At 39.8% G+C, this 20183-nt stretch overlaps 3 protein-coding genes across 3 annotated transcripts; 1 reads left to right on the forward strand and 2 right to left on the reverse strand.

Moving 5' to 3' along the window:
* Positions 1 to 1032: 1032 nt before the first annotated feature.
* LOC110856507 (cell surface glycoprotein 1) lies at positions 1033 to 2836 on the forward strand. Its single transcript, XM_022104992.2, has 3 exons — positions 1033 to 1205; positions 1268 to 1373; positions 1467 to 2836. The coding sequence occupies exons 1-3, from the start codon at positions 1037 to 1039 to the stop codon at positions 2554 to 2556; spliced, it is 1365 nt and encodes a 454-aa protein (XP_021960684.2). The 5' UTR covers positions 1033 to 1036; the 3' UTR covers positions 2557 to 2836.
* A 4015-nt stretch (positions 2837 to 6851) lies between these two features.
* LOC110844119 (multiple epidermal growth factor-like domains protein 8) lies at positions 6852 to 14685 on the reverse strand. The gene is made up of 28 exons (XM_035849794.1): positions 13909 to 14685; positions 13740 to 13839; positions 13626 to 13663; positions 13382 to 13528; positions 13032 to 13299; positions 12763 to 12915; positions 12357 to 12651; positions 12007 to 12231; positions 11834 to 11926; positions 11629 to 11743; positions 11470 to 11524; positions 11121 to 11229; positions 10846 to 11042; positions 10360 to 10771; positions 10237 to 10283; positions 10112 to 10153; positions 9783 to 9976; positions 9706 to 9715; positions 9466 to 9499; positions 9270 to 9383; positions 9030 to 9165; positions 8749 to 8936; positions 8442 to 8677; positions 8284 to 8362; positions 8159 to 8211; positions 7938 to 8073; positions 7717 to 7866; positions 6852 to 7638 (listed from the first exon to the last, which is right to left on the reverse strand). The coding sequence occupies exons 1-28, from the start codon at positions 14543 to 14545 to the stop codon at positions 7444 to 7446; spliced, it is 4458 nt and encodes a 1485-aa protein (XP_035705687.1). The 5' UTR covers positions 14546 to 14685; the 3' UTR covers positions 6852 to 7443.
* On the reverse strand, positions 14559 to 20136 carry LOC118438651 (multiple epidermal growth factor-like domains protein 8). Its single transcript, XM_035859203.1, has 13 exons — positions 19884 to 20136; positions 19281 to 19774; positions 19118 to 19146; positions 18372 to 19059; positions 17877 to 18253; positions 17267 to 17797; positions 16625 to 17142; positions 16428 to 16540; positions 15982 to 16296; positions 15538 to 15881; positions 15063 to 15444; positions 14677 to 14973; positions 14559 to 14608 (listed from the first exon to the last, which is right to left on the reverse strand). The coding sequence occupies exons 2-13, from the start codon at positions 19534 to 19536 to the stop codon at positions 14559 to 14561; spliced, it is 3900 nt and encodes a 1299-aa protein (XP_035715096.1). The 5' UTR covers positions 19537 to 19774; positions 19884 to 20136.
* Between the last annotated feature and the right edge of the window lie 47 nt (positions 20137 to 20183).

The following is a 20183-nucleotide window of genomic DNA, read 5'->3' on the forward strand; positions in this document are numbered from 1 at the left end:
TTTGTGCCGTCCAGAGCAAGATAGCTACAAAATAAATATGTAGGGTCGTATTTGTAAAAATAACATAAGTATTGCATATATACGATGGTCTGAATTTGAAAATTTTGTTGTTCACCTGCAGAACTTTTAATCTCTGGTTATCATATATGACGTCCGACTTATACTTTCGCCATGTTAACCATGTTAAACATTGGATGAGGAACGGTGAAAATATTTCATAGCCTTAAATCAGTGTTGTCTGTTGTGGTGAGCTAAAAACAGAATACAATATTCGAACAGTTTGTTAAATTCAACGATATTTCGATTACATCTCACCAAATTGGGGGCCATAAACTACTCCTATTCGCCGTTTTTATGCATACATGTACTTAAATCGCTGCGAACAACTGATGAAGTAATAATTTCCTAATACCTCTGTAATGCATAGCTAAAGTTTAAATAGTTGATACATCTCCTCTCACTCGCTTCCAAATTAACGTATGTTTGATAAGGCTGAATCAACATATATGCACATATATTCACAAAAAAACAATCTGGAAAATAGTAATCTGGACATGCACATGATTAATTATTTAGGGACGAAACTATTTTTCTCTGAATAATTTTATAGGACTAATCAGTCCAATCTCGACAAGGGCGATGTCTGAGCTGCGGTGTCCTTTTGCAAATATTACAAATGGGAATTCATGCAAATTTCAGTAGGCTGAGAACAAGTCTTAGGATTAGTCTAATGCGCAAATCTTAAATAGACCATGTCTTGCCTTTTAAAATGATCTGTACTTTTTCTGATTTATATATTTCCAAATTATTAAATTTATTTATATTGAAAATGTATGCACACACGATGAGTACATGTTATGGGAATGATGTAATTCGGAGCCTGAATACGAAGTTCAATACCATGGCCAAAATTGCTTATCGAAATCCGGTTTTATGACCCACCGCACAGCAGATAGCGTCCAGAGATCATCCACAGGTAAACCCCAAATCGAATGCACACGTATCTTTATCAATGCACGCATTCAGTTATATAAAAATGTGCATAAATATGACTGCCTTGCAAAAAATGTTGTCAGTTTTTGAGTATTATTTGAAAGAACTAATAACGCAAGTCCGTGTTATTTGCGTACCGATAAACACTATGCAATCCACAATTTTTATTACTGTGTGCCTCTTGGCATCTGCAAGATCAATGGCAATCGTTGGTAAGAATCCTATACCCAGCCACTAATAATTTCTAATCTTAAATGTGCCATTCAATTTTCAGGAGTATCTGTACCAGACTATCCGTGTGAAAGTGGGTCTAGTGACGTTGGGAAACATCATTCCAATCATGCCAATGCCAGTACCTTTTATCAGTGTACAGAATTCGGGTAAGTCTTTTATACATATTACCCGAAACCAGTAGATATATACCTATGAAAATACTCCAATCAATTAATTGTCTTCATTTCAAATTAAAATAGATTGGTATTAATGCCCTGCCCATCAGGACTGGAGTTTGATGTGGACGCTGATCGATGTGAGTGGCCCAAAGGTCCCAAACCAACAGAAAAACCTTCATCGGAGGAAATCCCAGATCCAGTCGAACCCACTGATGCACCGTCTTCTGAATCGGAAGAAGTCATAATTGAACCAACCGAAGCACCTTCCTCCGAATCCGAAGAACAGCCGATTCCGGAACCCACCGAGTTACCTTCTTCCGAATCTGAGGAAGAACCGATTCCGGAACCAACCGAACTACCTTCCTCCGAATCCGAAGAAGAGCCGATTCCGGAACCAACCGAAGCACCTTCCTCCGAATCCGAAGAAGAGCCGATTCCGGAACCAACGGAAGCGCCTTCCTCCGAATCCGAAGAAGAGCCGATTCCGGAACCAACCGAAGCACCTTCCTCCGAATCCGAAGAAGAGCCGACTCCGGAACCAACCGAAGTGCCTTCCTCCGAATCCGAAGAAGAGCCGATTCCGGAACCAACGGAAGCGCCTTCCTCCGAATCCGAAGAAGATCCGATTCCGGAACCAACGGAAGCACCTTCCTCCGAATCCGAAGAAGAACCGATTCCGGAACCAACCGAAGCGCCTTCCTCCGAATCCGAAGAAGAGCCGATTCCGGAACCAACCGAAGTGCCTTCCTCCGAATCCGAAGAAGAGCCGATTCCGGAACCAACCGAAGTGCCTTCCTCCGAATCCGAAGAAGAGCCGATTCCGGAACCAACGGAAGCGCCTTCCTCCGAATCCGAAGAAGAACCGATTCCGGAACCAACGGAAGCGCCTTCCTCCGAATCCGAAGAAGAACCGATTCCGGAACCCACCCAAGCCCCTTCGCCTCCTACAACTGAAGCGCCAGTTCAACAAACTACACCAGGAAATGAATGCGCAAGCATTGTTTGCAGAGCCGATCCACAGGACATGTACCACGCACATCCTACGCGTTGTACCGCATTTTGCCAATGCTCCAACGGAAAACCATATAAACATGAATGTCCAAGTGGCCTTCACTTTGACACAAAAATTAATGTCTGTAATTGGCCTGCGGCTGCTCAATGCAGTGTCTAATTTTAAGTCATATCTTACATTGCCACCATTACAGAGGCCCTGGAAGAATGTAAAGGACTGATTTTACTAACCTTCTGAAATTTAAAAAGATGGTGATATTTTAAAGGGTCAGTCAAATAAGTCCTTCACATTCTTCCAGTGTTCATAATTTTATTTCTCTTTTCTGTGCAATAAATACTGTCATCCCAGCATAGCAAGCAATGTAGTTGATCAAATTACTCTACAATGCATGTAATTATTTTTTAGTTGCAAAAAATGGAATGAAGCATTCAAATTAAAATGCGTTATTGTTAATTGTTCTTCATTTAAAGCATAACCCATTCCACATCGATCTTGTCGTAGAAATTGCATCGAAAATTGTCAAATCAAGGTCATTAGAGCTTATTACTAGCAATCCGTGTTTGAGCAAGATCTTTTCGTGATCCACGTCTCAAGTCGCTTGGTTTCATAGCATAAGGAGCAAATGGTGATGGAGGTTTCAGAACTTACTGATTTTAGAGTATGGTATTTGGTTATGCAGGCTTTTGCAAAATGACTTCAGACATCAGATGGAAGGATCAACCACCACTACTCCCACATGCTCCAAGAAATTGGGGTGCTGAGTTATCGCAACTGAAGAATAAGGTACCCACGCTGAGAAGAGTCCCAAAAGGTGCAAGGATGGAAGTAGCTAAAGCCCTTGCAAAAATAATAGAGGAAGTGACCACCACAAACTCGGAGGAATCATGGTTCAAACTTTTCTCGTTTCCATACGCAGTCGTCCCTGTTCCCACCAAATCTGACAAAGTTAAAAATTTAACAACATGGGTGAAATCAAGAGTTCTGCAGTGGTCAATAACCCAAATTGTAACACCCTCGAGACCACGACCACAATTCGCCAAACCCTCACGTCCTCAAGAAACTATTGCAAAGAAGGTGGAAGCAAAATTGGAGACGGCGATGTACGGGGTGCAATTCGTTTATTGACCTCTGATGACACAATTGCCCCAAATAATCAAGAAACCTTGGATGCCCTCATCACTAAGCATCCCCCACATCCAGAGCCAACTTATTTCCCGAACGCACCGGACAAGGCAGAAGTTTTGGCCCCTGTTGATCCCAAAGAAGTCCTCATCGCAATCTCTAGTTTCGCTCCAGGATCGGCAGGAGGACTTGACTCTCTTCGCCCTCAGATTTTGAAGGACCTCGTCATCTCAGAGAATGGAGAACCTGGGACCAATTTACTAAACGCGATGCTAAAATTTTTAGATCTTGTTCTCAGGGGAGACGTGCCAAAATCTATTTGCCCAATCTTCTTCGGGGCTTCCATGACCGCACTTAGAAAGAAAACTGGGGGCATTCGTCCTGTCGCTGTCGGCAATACATGGCGTCGTCTCATCTCGAAAATTGCCGTCGCCCGTATGTCATCTACTCTGGTCGAGATTTTCTCCCCTCATCAACTAGGAGTGGGGATTAAAGGAGGCGCTGAAGCTGCAGCCCACGCAGCACGTATTTACTGGAATTACTCACATGATAGCCCAAGGCTTTTTTAAAATTGGACTTCCGTAATGCTTTCAATGAAATCCGACGAGACACACTTCTCCAAATCATTCGAGAAAAATTCCCAAATTTCTACCGTTTCGTGAGCCAGGCCTACTCCTCCCCCTCGGAAATTTTCTTCGCGGGAACACCCATCTCCTCCCTTTGTGGGGTTCAACAAGGTGATCCACTCGGACCAGCTCTCTACGCTCTCGTGATCCAACCAATTGTGGACTTGATTGACACAGAGCTGAATATGTGGTACTTAGATGACTCAACCATTGCTGATTCGCCGGAGAAAGTCTTAATGGCAATGCAAACCATCACACGTATGGGGACAGAAGTCGGTCTGCACCTTAACACTACAAAATGTGAAGTGGGAATTCTGGGTGTAGTCGACGACCAAAGTCGTGACGAAATTTTTGAGCTATTTCGTTCAACAGCTCCGGGGATACAAAAGATCTCTCCTGAAAGTGCTATGCTGTTAGGTGTCCCACTCACCGATGAAGCCATTCCTACAATACTAGGAGCCAAAACCGAGGAAATGGAAAAAATTAGCACGCGGCTACTCAAACTCTCCTCCCACTCAGCCTTTTTCCTTCTCCGTGCCTCCATCTCAACACCTCGTCTAATATACTTTCTCCGCTGTGCACCGACATGGAGAAGATTTGACGCCCTTACTCTTTATGATGCAAAATTAAAAAATGCTATGGAGGGAATCATCAACTGTTCCCTTTCCCCTCAATCCTGGTTACAGTCCTCTCTACCCGTCAACAAAGGTGGTCTTAGGGTCAGACACGCTATAGATGTGGCGATTCCGTGCTTTCTAGCGTCTATCTATAGCTCCCTGCCTCTTGCGGAACGCCTACTTCCACCACATTTACATGGCATCGATACCGCCATCCAAGAAGGAGAGGAACGCTGGAAATCACTTGGTTCATCGCCACTTCCTCCACTCGAGATACGAGGTATCCAGGCAATATGGGAAATACCACAACAGGAAGGTGTAATCAATCACCTCACAACTAATGCGACTACATTAGAAGACAAAGCCCGCTATCACGCCATGTCACAACCCAATGTTGGAGCGTGGCTCAACGCTATCCCCTCTCCTCAACTCGGCACACATCTTCCTAATGAGACGTTTCGCATCGCCGCCGCTCTTCGACTAGGCTGTGACATCTGCCAGCCCCACAAATGTTCTTGTGGTGAACAAGTGTCCACGAAAGGCTATCATGGTCTCAGTTGCAAAAATAGTGCTGGACGTCACTCCCGTCATGCCGCAGCCAACGATGTCATCGCCAGAGCCCTCAGATCTGCAGGAGTCCCTATAATTAAAGAGCCAGCCGGGTGTGCCCGTGAAGATGGGAAACGTCCAGATGGTCCCACACTTATTCCATGGGCAAGAGGAAAATCGGTAGTGTGGGACTTCACGTGTTCCGATACATTTGCACCATCGTACCTCCCACAAACTAGTATTCGCCCAGGAGTAGCAGCTGAGAAAGCAGAGGACCGGAAGAAGAAAAGATATGAACAACTTATGGACAGTTTCCTTTTTGTCCCAATAGCCATCGAAACAACAGGGATTTGGGGTAAAGATGGCTTGTCATTTATTAAAGAAATCGGGTCCAGAATCACAAACATCACAGAAGAGAAGAGGGCGACATCCTTTTTATTGCAGAGAATGAGTATCACTGTTCAAAGAGGGAATGTAGCATCCATTTTAGGATCCCTTCCAAAAGGACACAAGCTGGAGGAGATATTTATGTTATAAAGAATTTCATTTATATATCTATTGTAGTTATGCTAATATTATGGATGCTATAAGTTTCAAAATAATATGCACTTCAGACAACGTACTAATCCCGACTCGTGGAAGATATACGTACTGAGAAAACAATCCTTGAGTTCGTATCAACAACTTTAAAATATCACGAATTCAAGGTTTCAAAAACAGAGAGGGAACTCACGTCACAGTTTGTAACCTTCGTAACTGCGTAAGGTTTGTAAGCTTACAAACTTTTACGAACTTTTACACACATTTCTAAGGAAAATTGACTTACGCACTTCAAACGCATGTTTTTGGTTCGTAAACAAAAGTTCGTAAATAATTCGAATTTGATATTTACATTTTCGGTTGAAATTGTCTTAGAGACGAATTGTCTATTGTAAATTTTTTGTGATCTCGTCCCGCAAATGCAAATTAATTTAATTATTTTACAAAAGATTGCTGCCAGCCGAAAATATTTGTCGCTATCCGACCAGCCCCCAAATGTCAAATCCGGGCTAAATTGACACACTTCATCCAGTGGGGTGTCAATCGATCGGTCTTGATCTTACGATGATTTTGGTATATTATAGAATTTTGTGACCTATGAAATGGCTGTGTAATTCCTGAAAAACTGATATTTTAGGCAAAAAAATTCAAAAAGAATTACATGTCATTTGGTGTAAGGTAGGATAAAGTTGGCTAGCAACATTTTGATGACGTTTTGTATGCGATATTTTTTTCACTAAAAAATGTTTACGAAAACGTTTATAAAATCAACTCACGTCAAGAGTGTGTAAACTTACAAACCTAACGCAGTTACGTAGGTTACGAACTTGACGTGAAATCCCTCAGAGTTTAACGACCATGGTATTTTTGTTATTGCATTCGGTTGGGAAAAATGCACAAAGTTCATACTGCGAAAAATAGGACATACGTACATAGAAATTAATTAAATACCTCCTGAAGCCTGAGTGAGACACCCTACGAAATTATACAAAGGCTGATCTTAGCGTTACAAAAATTGTTTATTCGGTCCATCGAAAGTGCTTACATATACATACTTCGTGGAACATAATCATTGAATACATGGTATGGACAAAACGTGCAAGGGTTATTACTTATAACCTCGTACAATAAAATTACTAAAAAAGACTTACTCCAAGCAACTTTGCGGGGCCTTTTAAGATGGCATTAATGCCATCTTGGTAGTTAATGGCAACACATTTGGGTGGAAATGACCCCCACCGGCCAACCACTTGACCGATTATGCCCATCTCCGAACTCATCCTTACTTTTTACCCGAAGATAAAGCATGCAATATTTCAACTCGATAGCTTTGGTTTAAAGAGAGTTATCGTGCGCACAGACGGACGCACAGACGGACGGACAGACAGACATCTGGGTAAATCTATAAGGCCATCTTAAAAGGCCTAAAAACGAATCCTAAAATAGCGTACAAAGTTTGAGTGTAATACTTTCTGGTAAAGGTAATAGATAAATATCGGTTAATAAATATGGCAAACAAAATCAGTCAGTCAAGTACCACATATGTAAGTTATTTGAAAATTAGTTCTACTGAAGTATTTATACTATGCATGTCAATGTTGAAGTCTTCGTCTTCTGGAGTGATAAGGAGGATTTGATCTTTGTAAATTGGCCAATACTGATCCAATACACATTCTGACAGGAGCGTTATTTCCGCCAGGCATACCAATTAACATGGTACATACAGCATTAGAATTGTTTGTTCCTGCCAACCACTCTACGCTCAAAGGGCGAAGGCAAATGCACCCCTATATCAAAACAAGTTATGATTTAATGACGTACTGCTTAGCGGTACCAAAACACATTGTATTGGATTATCTATTTACTTTTCTACAAGATTTTCTGCACTGTGTGTACGCAGCTGCGATGCCACTCGAAGGGTCAGGTTGTAATAATACTGTGCTCACTGCAAATGGGCGCTTCGCCATTGTTAACATCTCGGTCAGATGAAGATTTCGCGCACGGCGCGATTCCATCTATTGAAGTGATAAAATTATATTTGTAAATCTAATCAGGATAATTTTATAATCTTCGACTTCCTGCATACATTTTGTTTCACTTTCCAAGCTATTCCACATGAAGCCAAAAATAGAAAGAACGCTGCGAAGAACACGCTAAAAAATATGAACAAGTCTATATGCAGCTGATCCTGCCTAAAGACAATTGAGCCGAATGAAACATCCCTGAAATTAATCATATTAATCAGGTTAATTAGTTTACTAGTAATTGGGATAAAGCAAGGATAAATAAATAAATATATGTATGTACCCAATCCCTTCCAAAACTAGATAAAAACGAGTCAGTCTCAAGTCATGGCTTTCCTAAAGTAAACATACAAAAAGTATACAGTATGTTTCATCGAAATTACCCAATATAACACGTGTGATGTGTACCTGTGGCAGTGTCACTACAAGTCTATTTCTCAAGTTCCTTACACGTAAAACGGCTTTTGGGTCCTGTACTGTATAGTATCTAATTAAAAATATAAAACATAAAAATGTAAAAACTATTGTTTTTCACAACTGCAAACGTATATAGATAACAATTATACGTTGCGTATCCGGCTGCCTCTTGTTCTACAAATCTATAAGCAGAATTGGAATTGACTCCAGAGGGCTTATGAATAATACGGTTTACTCCAGAGTCCTCCACATCGTCAGTTTTGTTGGAAATTTCATAATCAATATCAACTTTGTTATTATGATTATCCATAGAGAAAGACGTTGATTTTCCAAAAATACTGTCCTTCCTATCACCAGTTAGTCCATATTTGGTATCGAAATCGACCTGCAAGGCGACAAATTGTAGTATTAAACCATTCCATGTATATGTATGTACATATGTATTCTTTGCCATACTCTGTGAACCCAGTTTTCTTGCTTAATTACGAACGTGTCGTCTTTAGGACTCAAATAAACATTGATTGAACCATGAGTTACATCCAAAGTAATGCGAATGTTCACATTCATAAACTTAGGTTGAACTGCAAAGAAGACGGTTCTGCCAGACAACAAGGCATGTTTTTGTTTCATGGCGCAAGATTGATCTACAATTTCAAGAGTAATAATAATCAATGGCAAATCGATCCTCTTTACATACGTAGTACTATAATTCACGTGCTGTACTAATTAAGAAATACCATGTGATTTTGGATCAAAGCAATAAAATTCTTCCATTTGCATTTGCATGTAGCACTGATGACCGTTTGTTGGTGTTCCAAGATATGACTCACGACATTTTGAGCACTGACGTGTCCAACATTGATGATGAAGATTCTTTAATAAATAAATCAATCATTCAGAATTCATTTAGAATGGAAAATTGTTCAAGTAAATGTATAGAACTTAAATAATACATGTAAGTAGGTATATAAACCAACCTGTTTCAATGTGTTATGACAGCTTGCTGTAGAATCGCTTTCCGTATTATTATCGCAATTACAATCATGTCCAGTAACTTGATCGCACGTGTCACCATGTCCGTGGCATTCACACTAGTAATAATTTATAATTTAACTACATTTCAACAAGCATTAGATGGTTGAATCACAACATTATATGGAATTATCTAATTACTTTTCGACACGGCAATCTCTTATCATCATATCCCCTAAAACGAAAGAAATACTTAAATGTGAATTGAGAAGTGTAAATGATGATAATTATTGAAAAGCTAAACATCACTGGTAGACTGGATTTAAATATAAAGGTTTCTTTATAACAAGGAGGCGTATACCACCCTCTAAAAGTACGGATGGCACTTGGACGCCACCGTTACTAAATTATTAAGCAAAATTATTACAAACGTTTGCAGACCTGAAGAACCCTGAAAACAAAAATGACACGACATATAGTACATAGGAATATTTTCCCCGATAGTCTAGAATACTAACCTGATATACAATCATTGCACGTGTCACCACTTGTTTGATTTTCACAATGACAGCAAAATGCGGTTGTTGAGGGACCGATTTGGAGCCCACTTGATAATATTTTCGACATGAGCTGAGAAGAGCTAAGATATTTATTGTTGGTGCCGTTGCACCATTTGTTGTAATCTCCATGAGACAGACATATCCCAGAATGGCTAATGAATTAAAATAATTAATGAATTAATGAATTAAAAACAAATTCAAAAAAAATTTATACAAATCAGTATTGGGGTATTGGGCCCCAATAGCATACAATAAAAGTACAGCAAAGAATACGGGAAATACATTACCCATTACAATAATCAGAACAGGCAATACAAGCCCCATTATTCCTAAAAAATGTAATTATATAAGTGTTTAATTAAAATGCAGTAAGGTTCCATTGTGCCACAAGTACAAGGCAACATTGTCTAACCTAGGATCCCCCACAAACATCGGTTTACATTGAGAACATTTAGGTCCCTATAATTAGAGACGAATTAGGAAGACGAACAAAAACAAATACATGAACATGTGCATTGGGAAATATTTATCGTACCATCGTATTATTTTTGCATTCCAAGCATACGTCCAATTCCTCAACCCCAGCACAATTTGAATGGCCATGGCAGTCACATTGTGCAGAACAATTCGAACCAACGTAACCAAAATTGCACTCGCAAATCTGTGGTTCGATGCAATGTCCATGCACACATCCGTCTGAGCAAATGGGGATACACGAAGTGTCGGATCTCTCGAATCCACTTTTACATTGACAGCGGTAACCTTCTTCAAGATCGATACACTGTTCAGATTTTGAATCACATCCATGATGGCCGTTGGTACATTCGTTCTCAGGAGCGCATTTCAAATAATGCCATTTTGAATGATTTGAACATTGGCTGGACTCGGACACGGCATTTGTGGAAAGACATACACCTTCCCCATTCTCCCCTTCAATTGCGCACCATCTAAAATTAATGCGAGAAGTCATGCAAACCCCAAAAGGTGCACCAATTGCCATTGATGAGGTGATCCTTCTTACCCGCATGAGGGATTCTCCAAACATGAGTTGCATGACCGAAGAGTCGTGCATGCTTTGGGGCAAATACTTGGCGATCCTTTAAGGATAGGTCCACAAATTCCTCCAAAGCAGAGCAGTGGCGAATATGCTGGGGATATGCATCGATGCTGACTAACACTCCAGTAACATTGATGAAACCCGCCTTCAGAACCTAGGGACTAGAGTCAAAATAATAATCAACATTATTAATCTTAATAATAAATACTTGCAACAAATTAAACAAATCTTTATTTTACCTCCAGGCACTCTTGACAAGAATCAAAATGCCAACACGGGATTGGGCATGAGGCGGGTGGCGAGGATACCACGGGAACATTTGGTGATGTGTCCAAACTTGAAACATGTCTGCAAATGACAAAAAATTTCAGAGAAACTCGTTCAACCAGTTAAATTAGATTATACACTGATATTTTTAAATATCTGAACTAATACTGCCCAGAAGTAAGTTGCTAAAAACGACGAGATATTGGGAGGATATGAAAGTACCTACAACTGTAAGTTTTCACAGTTTGAATATGGCGACAAAGAAAAATTCAAAACCAAAGTGAAGAGAATGAGGAGGACTATAATAAACCTGCAACTAACCTTACGCAATTCCAGTCGTACACCGGTTGAAGGCGAAATTCCCAACCTCTCTCCCCTAATACATTTGTAATGTTACTTAGTATCTGGAGTACTTTATGTTAAATTACAAAACAAATATATATGTAAATTGCTAAATGGTATAATGTAAAACTGAATTACTCGCTCGTAAAACGTGTCGTGTCCAAATGCACTTCCCAGACGTGTTGGCGGTACACTTTTCGCATTGAGGCGCAGAGCATAATCGTTCTGGACATTGGGACGAATCGGTAATTACCTTAACAAAAAAAAACATGAAAGACATTAAGCTTTGATTCGATGGCATCATCTTTTTTCTTCCCATTTCCCATTATTACCCAAACCTTACCCATTGTTTTTGACCACAAGGACTGTCCTCCTCAAACTTTTTCCTCAGAGGGATACATCTCCCTTCCTTTCCGTTCGTACACCATTGACAGCTCTGTAAAAGAATCGACATTTTACTCCTCTGTATATATGCTATACGTTTTACACACGTAAATAATCAACTTCTATACGTACTTGAGATATGTTAGGATGACTAGGCCACGTTGCCAAACATTCCGTGCAAGAATTAAAACGACCACAGCCTTGTTGTATCATCCAGGTAGACGTACACGTGATTCCTTTCCAAAATTCGATATTGGATGCTCCAAAAGAACACGCAGACGGCATGTCTAGCTCAGCATCGTAGCATTGTTGGGAGCGATTATTATTTGATGAGCAAAATGCGCATCCCAATGTTGCCTAATACACAAAGAATTGCATTTAGGTATACATAAAAGTAGTTGTTTCGCACTGAATCAATAGTAGACCTACACAACTGATAATGAATTGTTTTAACCCTTGATCTACATGTATCGGTGTCTCACCTTGCATCTGGATTTGGTCTTTTGCAAAGAACATGGATCTGTTGGAGTTGTAATCTGAAACAGCGACTCGGACGTGGTCCCATCCTTCCAGCCGCCCATTTGAAATATATCATTTTTCCACACCGTAGTGCCACTCGCATATCGAGAAGTGTCTGGGGTTTTCGGAGTGAAAAACAGGGTCTCTTCTGTATCGGAGGAAGATTCTGGAATAGAATTTAAAGTAGTTTCTTCGGAGCCGACAAGAAGCCACAGGTTACATTGATACACATAGACCAAGGCAGTATGCGTCTTCTCCCTAATATAGATAATGTACATACAACATGTAAGACAAATGATAATTTATTTATATTTTCATATACTCATCTTCTATGCGACATGTACACATTAAAATAGCAAAGTATATTACTTGTTAAAGCTTCCAATTCCCCCTAGGACAACCATATAATCATCCGTACTAACAGCGGAGTGTAAGAATCTTGGGGTTGGATAGGGTCCAAATTGATTTTCTTCCATGGGTGCCAACACTGACCATTTTTTAGACTGCCAGTGTAGACAATATCTGCGAATTGAATATTGAACAAGTAGTTATAAATCGCAACAAATAGCGTATCAACTATTACGGAAGGTTTGTCGTAAATTTCTAATAAAACTAAATAAATAATCCGACGTCCTTACAATTTTGAGCTTGTTGAAATTGATCCATGCTGCATTCCAATAGTGTCGTGGTGCAGAGTTCCCCCAAAAACGTAAAAAGCATCAGTTTTTCTATGATAAACAGTTGTATGACCATATACCCCTAAAGGATTTGACCCTGTTGTTTCAACTTCTGACCAACACTCTCGTGGCCCAATGCCATACACTTTGTCAGAAAATCCATCTTCGGGATTGAAACCTCCAATCATGACAATAGTGAATGAATCCCCTCCCATCGCTTCTGATGGTCCTAAGTATCACATGTGTACAAATTTGTGAAAGGTTGATCAAACTTTTAAATATTATAATCATTATTCCCTCTTCATTTTTACCTGCTGCTGGAACAGGTCGCAAAGTTAGGGTGTGCCCTGCTAATTTAGGCGACTCGCTTGGCCCCTCACAGAACTTGCTCCATCGAGAATGCATAGTATCAAATTTCCAAGTGTCAGAGAGAAATGTCAAGTTTGCAGAAATTCCGCCTGTGATATAAATTCAGTTAATTATAACTGGCCACATTACACATTATAAGTGGTTGAGTATCTTTATGATAAATGATACAATGCAAAAATGCCTCACCGTGTATAAAAATCATTAGATGTGGGTCAATAACACCTCTGTAATTTTGGAATAACATAACAATTGACCAAATTTTAAAAAATGCACTACTTGCGTTGCAGTAACGTTGCGTACCCATGAAAGTAACGAGCGGGTGGCACTGCTTCTTCATTTTGTTGAACTGTTATGGTCAGAGGCACCCACGAGTTTGATTTTCTGCTAAAGCCCCGAATGTCTAGAGTATAATATAAATATATAAATATATAATATTATATATGTATTATATAAATAATATAAATATCACCATCAAGAGCCCCGTGAGATAAAGAGTAACCGCCAAAAACCCACAAGTTGTTCTGATCGACGTGAAGACTGTGGCCATATCTACTGAGCACTGACAGAGAGGGAGATGTCCCGTCATATAAACTGGAAACATTGAAAGGTCCCCCGCTTGTGGCACTGTTTCGACTAAACGGCGATGTACCGAAAGCTAAATGCTCCATTTGATCTTCGGTAAGAACTTTGAAAGAACCATTGAAGCTAAACTTGGTAGACCCCATTCTAGCATATTTTAGAACAATGGTTGCAACAGTTCCTTCAACCGGGATGATTGTTGGATTACTTGTTGTTCGTCGATCTCGATCTTCCTTTTCACTGCAAATTGCGGCTACTAGAGGAACCGCTTTCCCATTAACTCCAAAGTCGGAATAACCTTTATGTATCGCAAGGGTATTGTGCGAGCAGGGTATATCAAGGCCTGGCTCTATCGTTATTAAAAGCCCTGCCATACGTGGTTGAAGCACTTGTTGGGTCTCATCATCAATGTCGTCTTCTTCACCGGATGCCAAGGGAAGCGAAGACGGCTTGAGAAAATCTTCTCCCTTAATAATCCATAGGCAGTGCTCCACATGCACAAAAGAGGTATTTCTTTGTTGCATCATTTGCTGTCGTTTTCTAGATGACAAGAAGGACGAGCCCAAATCTGGAGGAGAACCAAAGAAACCCTGTCTTCCAACAATTAGCACCCTACCACTGCAACTGTGATAACAGGGCTTTGCATCGGTGGGATCACCGTAAAATCCTGAACCACACTCTGAACAATCCTTTCCGGTTGTGTTGTTTAAACAGAAACAATGTCCCGCAATTGGATCACAAAGTCCAACCTCAACATCACCGTGACCATTGCAATTGCATGGGATGCAACCAACATTACTCAAAGTTGCATTCCCATAGCTTCCTTCGGCACAAAGTTCACAATTTTCTCCTGTTGTGAAATCTTGGCATTTATCACACTTTCCTGGACCATTTGAATAACAGAAAGAGTGGTTATTACACAGGCAGTCTTCTGAACAGTCAGAACCCGTCCAACCTACATACATTCCCACGAAATAAATTTTTACTACACTCAGTAATTTCGACAGCATTTGTGTACATACTGTTTAATGTTTCATATGTTACCTAATTCGCACTCGCAAACAAATTCAGTGGAGCAAGTTCCATGCAGGCAGGGCTCGCGACAAGTCTGCTCGCATTCCGTTCTCCCATCCCCAGTAAAACCAGGCTGGCAAAAGCAGGCATGCGAACCAGGCGTATTTACACATGTAGCGTTTGGGTGACAATCGTCAATTCCAAGTTCGCATTCGTTTACATCAGGGCATTCTCCATATGTCCAAGTTTTGTTCCGTCCATGATCATCTTGAAGTAACTCTAACGTTCGACTACTACTCTCAACATTTGATATCAAATTTAACACAGCCGATGAAGAAGAATTCTTGTATGGACCTCCAAAATCCCCCTCAGAGCAAGATCCACCATTTTCATCGTAGCTCCATCCACACCCCTGGGAAAAAAATTAGCTTTAAACTTTTCCTCAACCATCATATTACATCATTTAAGCAAGTACATATGTATGCACAAGGGTACAAATCCTTACAATATTTAACACACAGCTTTCACAAGTCGGTTGTTTATCACATCGTTTGCAAACATCCGCTTTGTCAATCCATTGGAAGCACTGTCCAAATTGATAGACGGAGGTGTAAACAGAAAAAATAAAACACTCTTGTCTTGTTTCACACCAAACACATTTCCCAACTGTGTCTACACAGGAACTGCACGTTTTTCGTCTGCTACACGACTCCGGACATTTGTCTTTTTGTCGTATTGCATTTTCTAGTCTTCCTAGTCTTTGACAACTCATCTCTTCATCCCACCATTCGCATTCCAAACCCAAATTGTTGTCGAGACAGTCTTCACAAAAATTCATGTCGGAGCAACCTGAAAAGAAAAAAGCGTTTCACACGTACGTATGTAAAAGTCCGCCATTAGGGTACATGTTATTAAAATCTATTGTGATGCATAATGATGAGAATATTACCTGGACAATTCTCTGGTTGGATAATTAGAGATGATTTGTGTGCGATTAGTGGTAAAGCTGGGTTGTACATTAAGGCTTGCTCCCCACCACTCAAAGGGTTAAGATTTGATGATGGAATAGGGATAGTACGTGGAATACATAGTCGAGTATCCAATCTCCACACGCAAGATGTATCTCCAGCGCAAGAGAGACATGACCGATACGAAAGGCAGTGGTGATGACGATGGTGATGATGATGTACATCAGTCTTTGCAGAATCTCCATCGAAAGGGATAAGATGATCTTTCCTTAAAACTCGGGGAGATGAAATTGGTCCTGAAAAATGGATGCACTAATTAATGACTTTAAGAATAAATAAATAAAATACATAAATTGGAAGTCAGACATTTTAGCAAAAGAACTTGTTGAAAAATAAAACTGGATATACATTCAATCAATCAACCAACCTGAATAATATTTCAATTGTATTGTTACACGACCAGACTTTTCTTGATTGACACCTTTTCCAAACGACGAAGCTACCAAGTCAAACTTTATGGTCTGTCCGGGTAATAAATATCTGAAAATACATAACTAAATATAAGTAATGAACTACGAAGATAGCATTAATAAGGTATACAGTTTATTTTTTCAAAAAACATACACCGAATTTCCTGATGAAGGCCATGTCAAATTATAGCACAGTTGATAATCTGTCCATCGATAACTGCTGTTGAATATTTCGTCGCTGTATAAAGTCAAATTTACTGCCGCTTGTAGAGCACAAAGTTCCAGTTTTTTTATAGGGTGCGAAATGCCGAGTAAACTTCCTCTGAGGGCAAAGGTTACAGGTGTGTCGACAGGTATAGTGGACCCATACTCTCTCGAAATGATTAGCACACTGGAATTTATCACCTTAACAGCGTCAGGATTAGAAAAATTTGGTGGAAATCGATGCTCAAATTGTGTTAATCCCATTCTCCAACTTTTCTCTGCACATTGAACGACTGAAGTTTGCGAAGACTTGTCTAATGGATTATTGCAAACATTGGTCCTACTTCCAACTTCCTCTAACGTTTGTTTCCAGCATTGCTCAAGGGTTCCGCACCAAACGCAACCTGGAAAAGCGCTAGTGCACGATTGACAACTGGTCAGCAATGGACAAATTCCTGGACACTGAGCCTAGAAATTAATTTACAGAAAAAAACGAATTATGTTAGGCGTATAATGAACAAGTCATTAGCAATGTTATAGCTTAATGAAGATATAATTAAGTAAACTATAATTATTTTTATTATCAACTTACGGTCTGTAGATTAGTAGTGCAGTTTGCAGCTCCTGTAAGTTTATCAAAGCATCGGCCATTTGTAGGACACCATCCACATTGAGGTTCACCGGAACAACGCCAACGATCAAAGGATGAACATCTGGATGACTTTGATTTGGTAAATGGGAAAGGTATCTTTCTCACACTTTGACTTAAGTATCCTCGGTATCCTCCAACAATTAAGAGATAATCGTCAACAATGACTGACTGGTGACCAAAGAGTCCTCGAGTAGCTCTATATTCACTTGAAGAAGATACAGAAGACGAGGCGGAGGGGGGAGTAATGGGCAAGAAAATTTGGCACTCCAAGTTGTATACAAGCATTTGGTTGGAGTAGCACGTCTCATCCTTATTGTGAACGTGAGTGTAACCACCAAAGATGATCAAATATTGCTCAACGATATGAGCAGTGTGAAAAGCCCGTTCGAGATATATACCAGGAGGAACCCCTCCATTCTTTTTATAGTCAAGATGCAGCCACGTTGTAGAGTTGAGCATAAAGATCCAAAGCTGAAAAAATTCAAAGTTATTAAAGTTGTACAGTAATCAGTATTTTATCTCCGTGTTTTTTTATTTTTTAAGCAAGCACCTGGCTCGAGAGCTTAGAGAAGCGTCCATAATCAGAAGTGCCGATCCCACCAAAGAGTATTAAGCTATTCTTCTGAGGCCAATAACTCATCGTATGACCTAAGTAACTACGATGTGTTTCCTTCCCACAACACGATGATTTGACAATAGTCCAGTTTGTAGGCGAATCTCCATGAAACTGATAAAGTGTTGAGGAGAATTTCCCACTAGATTTCGCTCCCCCAAAGACATATATATGACCCGAAGGGGTTAATGTCATTGAATGATACATCAATTTTGGAATAGTGGACTGATTCGCTTGAGGAATGAGTTGAGACCATCTGCCATTGGTTGCATTGTAATAAAATAAATCATTTGACACGCCAACCTCGGTTTTACCTGAAAAATAAAATATAGATTTTAGGGACAAGAGAAAAACAACCGTAAACAACGATTAATTATAGATACTCCGCCCCACCAGACCAAACTTTGTGTATAATATCTTTAATTAATGTACCTCCATGTATGAAAAATCCCGTTTTAAATCGTACAGCTGCATGTGCAAATCGACCTGATGGCGAAATAACTACTCTTTCTGACTCTTTCTCCGTTTGTTCATCTTGTTTTTCGGCGACTTTTTGAATTGTACCATTGTAAAGATCTAATATAATGAGATTATCGAGCAATGTGTTGAGATCAAAACCACCAAAAATGTAGGTGTGGTTGGCGTTTAGTTGAATCATGGAATGGCCCACACGGGCGAGTACTGAATTCCACGATGACGCCAGCAAAACTTGAGTATCTTCATATTCGTCGTCGCTACTGCTGTCGTAGCTCTCTGTTATTTCTAAGAGTGATAAAGATGAGAATGTTTCATTATTGCTTTTGATTTTCTCACATCCGACTCCACTTCGTTGTGGTCCACACTTGCACACATTTTGAGTTTGAATTTGAACACATTCACCGACGTTGGAACAGTTGAGAGGACAAGGAGATATTGAGTATTCAGCAAGAAACCCTTCCAAAGCATAATTAGGGTCCGAGTATAAAAGAATTAGCATATATCCAGACTGCGCCAAAATGTTGACATGCGGATTTGAAGCTCCACTGAATGATGCCAGCAGCTTGCTTTGTCCCTGAACGTATGACATTCCATCAATCACGAATAAAAAATCGTATGAACATTCCGTTCGAATTTGGTCAACCTAGTTTCGAATAAACTTAAATAAAGACGAATAAAATAAATGAGAGGTAATTAATTACCTTTAGACTTATCCAATAGCCAGGTGGAGCTATGAAATATGAAATAATTAGTTACTAATTAATTTAATTACTTAATTAATCTATCCCTTTTCATGATAAAAATGAATGAAACATGTAAGTTTGTATATGTATGCAAATAAGAAAGGTTGCAATAATTATTTACCTTTAATTAACCATTCGCAGTGAGTATCTTGTGTGTAATTCAGAGGTCCATCGGAGATTGTTCCCCCCCAAGAATTCTGGATTACTTCTCTGCTCTTATTGCACGGTTGAAGCATATACACAGAGTCCATGTGTGCCCAGGTGAGATGTTGGTTATCATTACGAGATGGGTTTTCCGACTCTGGTGGTGTGTGAGTGGGTGGTTCCCCAGTGGAGTCTTGCAATCCGAAGAATAATAGAAGCAGGATGAGGTTCATGATGTCGAGATTTTCAAACCATCATCAGTCGACAAATTCTTATGATTACAAGAATTGCTAATTGTGATGTTCCGACGATGATACTGTACATTCCGTCCTAATCCTACCAAACCTTATATGCTTGATGTCCCTTCGTTAGTTCCTTCATAGCATAGAGTCATTCTGGAAATCTTATAGGCCTGTTTATCCCACTCTGTGCAGATATGTCCCCTTCTTCACGACCCACGTAACCCATAACCTAAAAAGAATATGAAAGCATATTTAAACAACACTACAATTATCCATTAACATAGTTCTTGTCATGTTTGTAATTTATGCAGTTTTCCTCCTGTCATCGAAAACCTTACCTTATCTTCAGTCTTTCTTAAATTTTCACATTATAAACTGATGACTGGATGAAATATGATTTATACTCGTTTCGGAATGTTTACTTAGTTCTTTCTTGTTGTAAATGGGCTTCCCCCCCACGTGTAGTACAGTGTTTACTTGTTCAAATATTTATTTGTCATTATTATCCAAATATTATTATCCAGCCAGTCCAGATACTTTATCCAGTTTATTTACTTCAGATTTTGGGCTGCAAAAAAAATCATAATTCTCCCACACTAACTCACTGCCCCAGTTTCCAACTTGAATTCCAGTTCTGC

This window comes from Folsomia candida, unplaced genomic scaffold (genome assembly GCF_002217175.1).
Source record: "Folsomia candida strain VU population unplaced genomic scaffold, ASM221717v1 Fcan01_Sc001, whole genome shotgun sequence".
NCBI classification, from domain to species: Eukaryota; Metazoa; Arthropoda; class Collembola; order Entomobryomorpha; family Isotomidae; genus Folsomia; species Folsomia candida.